General features: G+C 47.0%; 2 protein-coding genes across 2 annotated transcripts; one reads left to right on the top strand and one right to left on the bottom strand.

Annotated features, from left to right (window-relative positions):
• The first annotated feature begins 934 nt into the window (after positions 1–934).
• Saf-B (Scaffold attachment factor B) lies at positions 935–6440 on the top strand. The gene is made up of 9 exons (XM_020960818.2): positions 935–1367; positions 1499–1981; positions 2042–2069; positions 2303–2414; positions 2490–2536; positions 3436–4516; positions 4884–5033; positions 5186–5623; positions 5855–6440. Exons 1-9 carry the CDS (start codon positions 1248–1250, stop codon positions 6234–6236), a joined length of 2841 nt encoding a protein of 946 aa, XP_020816477.2. The 5' UTR covers positions 935–1247; the 3' UTR covers positions 6237–6440.
• On the bottom strand, positions 6401–9563 carry niki (nimA-like kinase). The gene is made up of 9 exons (XM_020960843.2): positions 8737–9563; positions 8539–8677; positions 8201–8484; positions 7979–8152; positions 7418–7927; positions 7193–7361; positions 6953–7138; positions 6665–6897; positions 6401–6609 (listed from the first exon to the last, which is right to left on the bottom strand). The coding sequence occupies exons 1-9, from the start codon at positions 9561–9563 to the stop codon at positions 6465–6467; spliced, it is 2667 nt and encodes an 888-aa protein (XP_020816502.2). The 3' UTR covers positions 6401–6464.
• Between the last annotated feature and the right edge of the window lie 193 nt (positions 9564–9756).

Here is a 9756-nt window from a genome sequence, read left to right as displayed (position 1 = left end):
TATTAATTTTAAGCTATGGCATTAGCAGTCCTGAATGTTTTCGGAAACGGCAGTTATTATATACATACTTTATTTTGTTTTATCTTCATGGAATTGAAATGTATATGATTTTTTTTTTTTAATTTTTGAGCATATAGCACCAAGAAAACATTAAAAATATATAGTAAATCAATTAGTGGATTTCCCTTAGACTAATTTACTAATAATAACACTAAATTACGGAAAATATTGGCAATGTATCCACGATATATTCAGCCATATGGTGTACAATGTAAATAGTCACCAGCTGCATATTTTCAAAAACCAAGTTGCAAAACTTGAATATACAATTTTTATTTTTTAATAAAATCTTTAATTATTTTAAGCTATTGCATAGTAGTTCTAAACATTCATTTTTGAAAAAATTGCGGCCACACCCCGTGGTCTCTGAAAGACTAAAAATATTTTAGCAATTTGTATGGGAACTGCTTATTCGGTCATATAGGGAACTCACTGCATATTTCTATTTAATATGCTAATATTTTTAAAGTATTTTAAATATTATTTTAATTTGAAAACGTTTCTGCGGTCAGTTTTATTATGTTCACAAAACTGAAAATTAAATTACCAAATTTTGACCTCTAATAAAAAATACTATATATGGCAATAGAATATATAGTAATAAAATTATAATTCACTCTAATTTAAAAAATTAAAAAAAATCGTCGTTTTCCACTATCGATGTAAGATATGTTAAGAATTTTACATTCTAGATGTATCTGTAAACGTGTAACATGGTTTTCTTAGGAAAAATATCGATATATTGGTATATTGATATATTTTCGACAACATGAGAATTCTACATGAATCTGTTACCGCGTAAAATTGTTTTTTAAAGGTGTACAATTTTAAATAACAGCTCTAAAATTTAGAGTGACCAGATACCAAAAAAGTGTTCATTTGAGCACCCGAGAGTGCAGAGTATGTTATGAACTTTACATTATAGATGGAATTTCTTCTTTCTACATGAGAATTCGACCCCAAAAGTGAAATTTTGACCCCGTTTATCTGTAAAAGCGTTAAATCGATTTCTAGACATGTCAGATGTAGAATGTTAATAACATAAAAATTGTGTATCGACAGACGATTTTTTTCACACGTTTTTTTCACAAGGAAAAAATTTTTTAGATTTGATTTCCACGATTTACGCGTCATCCCAGTTTTAACTATAGAAGAATTTGTGACCAAGTGACCGAGCACAAGTGAAAATGCCCGAGCAAGGCAAGAAAATCTCCGATTTGCGCGTGTTCGACCTCAAAGACCAACTGGAGCAGCGCCAGCTGGAGACTGTGGGCCCGAAGGCGGTGCTAATTGATCGTTTGGAAAAGGTGAGCACGCCCAACGGCGTGGGCCAGGTGGCTATCCGGGCGGAATTAGAAAGCGCAGCCAGTTGTGCAACTGCTACGTTCTTGGGTGTCGCCATGGTTACATATATAGTGTGTGTGTGAATTTCTTTCAGGCTCTTAAGGAAGAGGGGGTAGACCCGACCACCTACTTGGTAATTCCGGGTGCCAAGCCCAAGAAACCCATACCGATGCCCATCAAGGAGTCCCAAAGCGAGGTGGTCATTAAAGAGGAACCCATCGATGTAGATGAGGAGCCGCAGGGCCAGGAGTTTGAGAACGGCAACGATTTCTCGCATCACGAAGATGATGATGGGCATGAGATTGACCAAGTGGGGGATGTGGATGATGAGTGCGTTATCCTCGATGACGATGACGAGGAGGACGAGGAGTATGACAATGAGCAGCAGAATGGAGACGGTGATGGGGAGGCCGAAGGCGATAATCCGGATGATACCGAGAACAATGGCAATGAAGCCGAGGCCGGCAACGAAATCCAGGGCGAGGAGGAGAACACCGGCGACACCGGTAACATGGACAACGACGAGTCCATCAATCTGACAATTGGTGAGGATGAGCAGAAACTGCTGCATGATGAGGTAAATGTTAATATCCGCCCCTAGATTGCTCTATTCTAATTCAATTTGCCTTCCCTTTAGGCTCCCGATGACAAGTCTATTAAGTCTGGTGAGTTTTTTTGGGATACAGATCTGCTGACACAGATGCTTGAAATATTCTATAGGCGGGGAAAAGGCAACGAAATTTATGCACATAATGTGAATATAGTCCGCTTATGGCTGCAAACTAGACATGTTCGTTGCCCCGCGACGAATACATTACATATCTGCCCACGATAATCAATTTCAGTTGTTGCATTTGTTTCACATTTTCTGACTGGCATTATCTACTTTAATTTACAGTTAAGCCGGCTAACAAATCAGATAAATCTAACTCGAATGCCGAGAAGAAGGGTGACGAGGGCGCACGCTCTAAGAAGAAGGAAGAGAAATTATCTGATAAAAAAGACACCAGGTTAGTTGACTCTCTGCTTCTCTTTAAAGTCACCACAAATTAACTATTTAATGTTTTCATTTTATTTTGAAACAGCGATCAAAAGTTGTCTGGAAAATCATTAAACCAGAAGGATGATAAAGGTAATTTAAGCTACTGTTTAAGCATGACTAAGTTCGGTGTGTATGTTTGGAAGGTATTGCGTTGGTATTGTTCGGGCCAAGCATGAAACCCCAGTTAAGGTCGATAAACTCAACAAAAGTTGAGCGAAAACTATTAAGGACCATTTGTGCCAATTATTGTGCAAGAGAGTGTGAATTTGGTTAGGACATTTGGACTTGGAAAGAGACAGCAAGGGACGTGAAAAACAGCAGGAATGCAGAGCAGCGGCGTTGGACCTACGACTTCGGCAATTGCAGCTAATCTAACAGTATTTTGTTCCAGTTTGGTTCAACGGAAACTTCTAGTTCTTCAAACTTGCTCCGATCCCGATATTCCCCTGTGAGAAAATGTGCAGTATCATGCCATGTCTAAGTTCTCTAAAAAGAAGAGAAATACTAAAAAAGTTCAATAGATGGAAATAGAGTTGATACTAAAACTGGAAGGAATTATTCCTCTGCTGATGTTGGGAGTTGCAGTAACCTAATCCTCTGGACAAAGACCTTTTGCTTCGGGATTATTTCACTCTCCACACGGTAGCAGATCGGCTAAGAGGGAGCGAGTGTTCGGCGAAAGGATGACGTGCGATGGCAGGCTGTGGAGCACACATCTCTCCTCCTTATCCTGGACCCATTTCCCCCTTAAAGAGGACTGGCGGCAGCAGCAATTGACCACCAACCTGATCAAATTCACACTCTCTTCGCTCCGTTAGGTGACGTTTGCGCTCTAAACTCCAACATCAGCAGCAGCTACAAAATGTGTGCGTTCACAACATGCTTCCCTTAAAGACCGTATCATAAACCAAAACAGTTAACCAGTTACAGCCACTCACAGCTCTGACCATAACTCTCTTCCAATATTATTATTTACATGGAACTTGCAGAAAAATCATCGACAGCAGCAGCTGGTGCCGCATCCTCCGCAGCTACGAGTACCGCTGGCAGCAAGTCAGGTTCAGGATCGGGCCCAGGATCGGGCACTGGCAATGGTGCCAATGGCGCCAACTCCTCAAACAACAAGCAGGCAACGCTGTCGCGCAATCTCTGGGTCTCCGGCCTATCCACTCTGACCCGTGCCAGTGACCTCAAGGCGATCTTTTCCAAGTTCGGCAAGGTGATCGGCGCCAAGGTGGTCACCAATACGCGTACGCCCGGCACTCGGTGCTACGGCTACGTGACTATGTCTTCGTCCGGGGATGCTTCGCGGTGCATTGAAAATCTCCACCGCACCGAGCTGCATGGACGCATCATTTCGGTGGAACGCACCAAGAACGAGATCGGCGGCAGCACCAACTCAAAGGAGGGTAAGGCCAAGAACGACGCTGCAAACAACAACAACAAGAAGAAGGAGGACGACGGCGGCAAGAAGTCCGGAAATGGCAAGGGCTCCAGCAACAGCGGTGGCGACGACAAGAAGAGCGGCGAAGGAAACGGTGACACTAAATCCAACAGCAGCGAGTCCAAGCGCGACGGCAAGGATGGCGGCAACAGGGAGCGCAATCAGCGTCGCAATGATGACAGAGGCAAGTCGGCCGCCAGTCAGGATAGGCGCCACGATCGAGAGCGTTCCGGTACTGGAGGCCACAAGGGACAAGGCAACCAGGATCATCGTTCGGGCCGCAATCCTCGTGATGTCGATCGCGAGATCTCGCAGCGTCAACGGGAACGTGATCGCCGCCAGCGTGAAATGCTGTCCTACCAGAAGATACGTGAGGAGCGCGAGCGGCAGCGCATCCGTGAGCGGGAGCGCGAGCTGCGCGAGGAGGAGCGCCGTCGCCGAGAGGCCCGCGAGCGGCAACGTATCGAGGAGGAGCGCCTGGCCGAGGAGCGGCGCAAGCTGGCTGTCGAGCGGGAGCGCCTTGAGCGCGAGAAGGCTGAACTGCTGCGCATGGAGCGGGAGCGCCAGAAGCTGGAGCGCGAGAAAATCGAGCTGGAACGCCTAGAGCTGAAGCGACAACAGATGAAGTATGCTAACAAAAACAAAAACCAAAACAAATCGTACCGCGTTGCACTCGTGCCAGCGCAGAGACAACAACACAGATATTTCTATCTATATATTTATTTTGTACTCTCTTTCGGAAAGCATTTGTCCGTGTGATTAGTGCGTTAACATAAGTTGCAGCCAGTCTCCTCCACGTTGTTTCTTCGACTCTTAAACTGCTTCAAAACGGTTTATAGGCCAATGATGCATTCTAGTCAAAAACCCGAGTCTGATAGCTCCACTTATCCCCCTCCCCATCACCGACCAGCCAGTGCTGTTAGCCCTATTAACCGATGTCTTTTTGTCTTTTCCATCTCTCTTCCTCTCGCTCTTGTCGAATTACCCGCACAGGATTATGGAATCTCGCGATGATCCTGTCAAGCGCGTAGTAAGCAAACGCACCGACGACCGCTACGGAGATGTTTCCGATCGCAAGCGTACGGCTATCTTTGATGCCCCACCACCACCTCGATTCGATACGAATCTAGTCAGCTCTCGCAGGTAAACATAATGCCGCAAATACGAACTTTTTTTGTGGTTTAATGTCTTTTGGAAATGTTAGAAATTCGCTTACAAAAAATACAACATAAACATGCACGAGATCAATTCCAATTCCTCAACTTGAAACCTAATTATTTATCTTCTCCCCACAGCACCTATGACAAGAAACATGATGACTATGGCTCCTCGTCGAGCACTAAACGCGTTTTAGATGACTATTCAAGCTCTAATAAACGCATGGACTACAACAAGCGCAACGACTATGTCACCTCGTCCGGTTCCAAGCGTAACGCTGTCGACGACTACTCGTCATTGCCCAGCAAGCGCTCGAGTGGCAACGACTATAATGTCTCCAGCTCCAAGCATGACTACTCTTCGTCCAGCAAGCGCGACGATTACAAGCGTGACGTAGATGTGCGTCACTTGCCACTAGGCGGAACCGTTGGGGGCTCCAGCAGCTCGTATCTGCACAAAAATAGCACTGGCACTGGCTCCTACGTCAACAAGAACAACTCGAGCAGCGGTGGACGCTATAACGATTCGGATCGCAACAACACCTCGAACTACCGACGCGACGAATCGCAGAGCCTGTAAGTTGAAGGCAAAAGTCTCTTAGTTGGCATTATCTAACCCGAATCTTATTTGTTGAAATGTCATATCTATGTCATTAACTAAAATCTTTTGACTTAATTTATTAACAAATTAGAATAAAAAATGCATGTGCATTAATTTGATTTGTTAATTAACTTATTTTTGGTTTTCCACATTAAGTTTTTATACGTATTTACTTTCCTTTTAACTATACTCTTTGATCATTTCAGGGGCAACAAACGTTATGACAATTCCAACTCTGGAGGCTACGGCAGCAGCTCGAACAACGTTAACATCTGGGCCCCCTCATCTGGAGGCGGTAGCTCCCATTTAGGTAGCAGCGGTGGTAGCGGTAACCAGATGAAGTCCTACAGCAACAATGGTATGTCCTCGAATATGCATAGCAACAATTCTTGGCAGAAGTCTGCACCCGTAGAGGATAACACCTGGCGTCAGGGACCAGTTCAGGGTCGCTTCGATCGGGGCTACAACGATCGTTCGACCGGCTATCAGGGCAACAGCAGCGGCGGAGGTGGAGGTGCGGGCGGTGGCATGTACGGCGCCAGCCGTCCCGCTCAAGATCGCTACAGCGGACAGGTGTCGCGCTACTAAGCGGGCAACGTGCATTTTACAAGAGGCAACCAACCAGCAAATCAAGTATCCCAGCACCCACAGAATGACCCTTCCCACAGCGCCAATGGAGCGTTGCTTCTACTTTAGTTCGCTTTAGTTATAGTCTATAAGCTTCTACACTTACATTTGGATAAATAAATGTATTATCAATAAAAGCGCATGACAAACATGCAAATAATCACACCTATTTGGTGTTATTTATTGATTCTACATTTGTGGATAGTCACCCTCGTAGGAGGAAATGAGTGGCGTGGTTGTGTCCACTAAAACCAGGACGCTGTGAGCCAAGGGGTAGACATCGTGAACCTGAACGTAATAGCCACGATCGCACTGCTCCTTGGAGGAGAATAGCCTGTAAGAGATAACAATTTTATTTTCTAATTAATTTATATTAATACTCTTCTCACGCCAATATATCCACCGGTTCCAGTATCAACTCGGACTTGTAAACCGATGCCAAAAAGTTTGTGAACGCCGCCGTGTTATTGCCCAGTTCAAGCTCCGTGTTGGGCGTGCACATCTCCATACTCAAACCACTGCTGCTGGAACCAAGACCTGGCAGGCCGTTCCGAGTGCCCCAAACAGTGATGATGTTATCCTCGGATGCCACTATAGTACACTGGTCGCTGCAGTTGGCCGTCTGCGAATTGTTGACTATAATTTGCGACTGTGTAGCAAAGCGAAGGAGAACAAACCACAATATAGCGAGCCCTGATAGCATCTACCAGGGTGGGATGATCCACCGAATTGCAATGTCGTAAGCCACGCTGTCCCTCAGCATTTCGACCCACAGTGTAAACATAGCCTCCTTCTACGAGGAACACCGAGTGAGTGGACGAGAAGCAGGCCTGGAGCACCTTGTGTGGCAGTTGGACTTTTTTCTAAAGATGAGAGTTGGCCGTAAGGATTGTAAATGAGATGGAGCAGCTACCTACAAAAGCAGTGATCTTTCCCGATCTCTGGAAACCCAGCTTATTGTAATCATTGCTGCCGCAGACATGGAGCTCCCCGTTGGCAAACAGCACGGCAGAGGCATCAGGACCACAGTAAACCTTTGTGGGTTTAGTCTTCACATGTGACAACAGAATCTTCTGTGGAAATTTCCTGGAACAAGAATGGAGGATATGATCGAGGGATTTCTTTTCAAGGAAAGCTCTTACTGCTGATGCTGGTAGTTACCCAGCCCTAGAGCTCCGCAGGTACTGGTGCCCCACACATAGACCGCTCCCTCTCGGCTCAGCGCTAGGACATGATGCAGTCCGGCTGCCACTTGCTCCACCCGGACGTCCGCTAATCGGGCTACCAACTTGGGCGTATGGTAATTGCGCTGCTCGTCCTGGCCCAGAGCCAGATTGGCGTTGCTTCCACAGCTTAGGAGGCTTCCCGCCTTAGTTACCAGGATGGTGAAACCGTCGCCGGCACAGGCGCCCACCACATGATAGTTACGCACGCTCTCCATGCGGCTGGGATAGTGCTTCCAGGCCTCCAGTGCGGTGAGTCCTAGCTGGCCGTGGGTTCCCTCACCCCAGGCGTATGCCGATCCATCCTCGTTCACCACCACGAAATGGGAGTCTGACATGGCTACGCTGACGATGACGGCCTTGGGCGGCAGTTGGATCGGAGCCATGCTAAAGCAGGTGCCGAAGGCCTTCAGCTGGTATAGTACGGATCTAAGAGAGGAGAGCTGGGTGAGAGAATCGATCTTGGAATCAACTAATTACCTTTTCTCGAGGATTTCATGTGGGGCCGCCGTTTCTGCGCTCATTAACTGTTTGGTCTCCGTCTGAGCGGTGGGCAGCTCCAGTTCCATGGTCACGTTGCTGTGACCGGCGGCGGGGACAACAGCCGCCAAGTGTTGGCCACTAGGAGCACCCACGTCCTCCTCATAGGAGTATCTGCGAAAAAGGTTAAAACTGGTGGAGGAATAGAAGGCAGTAACTCACCCCTTGTTCTTTCCCAGGCTGCGGAATATTAACGGAATCCAATAGACCAGAACCTCTGAAGCAGTGGGTCGCCGGGCAGCCTCCACCTGCAGCAGATTGGACATGAGACTTTGCAATCCTGATGTATAACCCGAGGGAACTGGCGTGTAGTTTCCTGCCATGATCTTGGTGACCAGCTCGGAGAGATTGGAGGCGGCAAAGGTCTTCTTCAAGCAGCACATCTCGCCAAGGATGCAACCCAGAGCCCATATATCGCTCTTGTTGTCGTACTCCTTTCCCTCGCACTAGAGTATAAAAGGGTGAAGTTCATTAATGAAGGACTAAGAAAGATCTCTTACCATCTCGGGACTGAAATAATAGGGTGTGCCCAACACCGTCTGGGCATGAATCTTGGTATTCATTATCTTCGAAATGCCAAAATCACCTATCTTGACGATTCCTCGTCGGTTGAGGAAGACATTGGCTGTCTTGAGATCCCTGCAGGCATGAGGATTATCCATAACAATATCTTATAAATACTCTTTTACCCTTCTCACCGATGCAGGATATTCTCCGAGTGCATGTAGTTAATGGCACTGGATATTTGCTCGAATACCGCTATTATGTAGCGTTCCGGGAAGTGCAGCTTTCCCTGACGCTCGGCAATGATGTGGGCCAGCGTTCCTCCATCCGCGTACTCCATCTCTATGAGCAGCGTGTTGTCTTTGATAAAGCTACCCAGGTAGCTGACTATGTTAGGATGATGGAGCTTCGAAAATACATCCACCTCGTTCATGGCTAGATCCCGACCCGGAGGGGTCAATTCACTCAAATTGATCTGCTTGAAGACGATCTGATGTCCATCGGACTTACGTCGGTACAGGATAGCGATGCCGAAGGAGCCCTGTCCCACAACCCGCACCTTCTCATAGTTGGCCAGTTCTGGACCTGCTATTACCAATGATGCTGCCGCCGCTTCCCGGGGAACGCTGAGCTGCAGGAGTTGGTCCTGTCTGGCTGCTGGCCCTTGAGCTTTGCTACTCGACATGGCCTCCGCTAGAGACGTATTGGCCGCTCCGGTAGTACCGTCGGTAATGGTAAAGACTGTAGGAAGGACCCGACAGCAGTGGGTTTTCTTCCTCGCCGGCACCTGTCCCAGTGGCAACTGCAGTGAGCTGGTGGTCAGAGTGGTGGCGTCCGTAATCCGACCGTTGAAAATGGGCAGGGAGCTCGCCTTGGCGCGGAACTTCTTCATATCCTTCAAGAGCGACAACCGAATCCTGTCTGTTGGATAATATTTTCCATTGGTATGTGTCCATCGAGCCGGAGTTGTGGTCATAGCCCGGTTGCCAGGCGACCAGCCGGGGAATGGGCTTGTGGACATGTCCAAGCAAATGTTATCAGTCGGTCTGCGCTAATTGGACAGCCCGGGTCGGGGCGATTATCATAAGCAATTGGATAGGAAATGGCAACAGAGCCACGATTCGGAATAATCGATGTTAATTTCGGGTATTCAAACGGGAAGTATGGAGTATGGGGATTCGTAAATAAGTCATTTGGCAAACCTTTAAGGGATA

This window comes from Drosophila serrata, unplaced genomic scaffold (genome assembly GCF_035046125.1).
Source record: "Drosophila serrata isolate PLE 108 unplaced genomic scaffold, ASM3504612v1 contig_376, whole genome shotgun sequence".
NCBI classification, from domain to species: domain Eukaryota; kingdom Metazoa; phylum Arthropoda; class Insecta; order Diptera; family Drosophilidae; genus Drosophila; species Drosophila serrata.
Note: the sequence above shows the minus strand (reverse complement) of the source record. Positions and strands in the feature narration are given on the sequence as shown.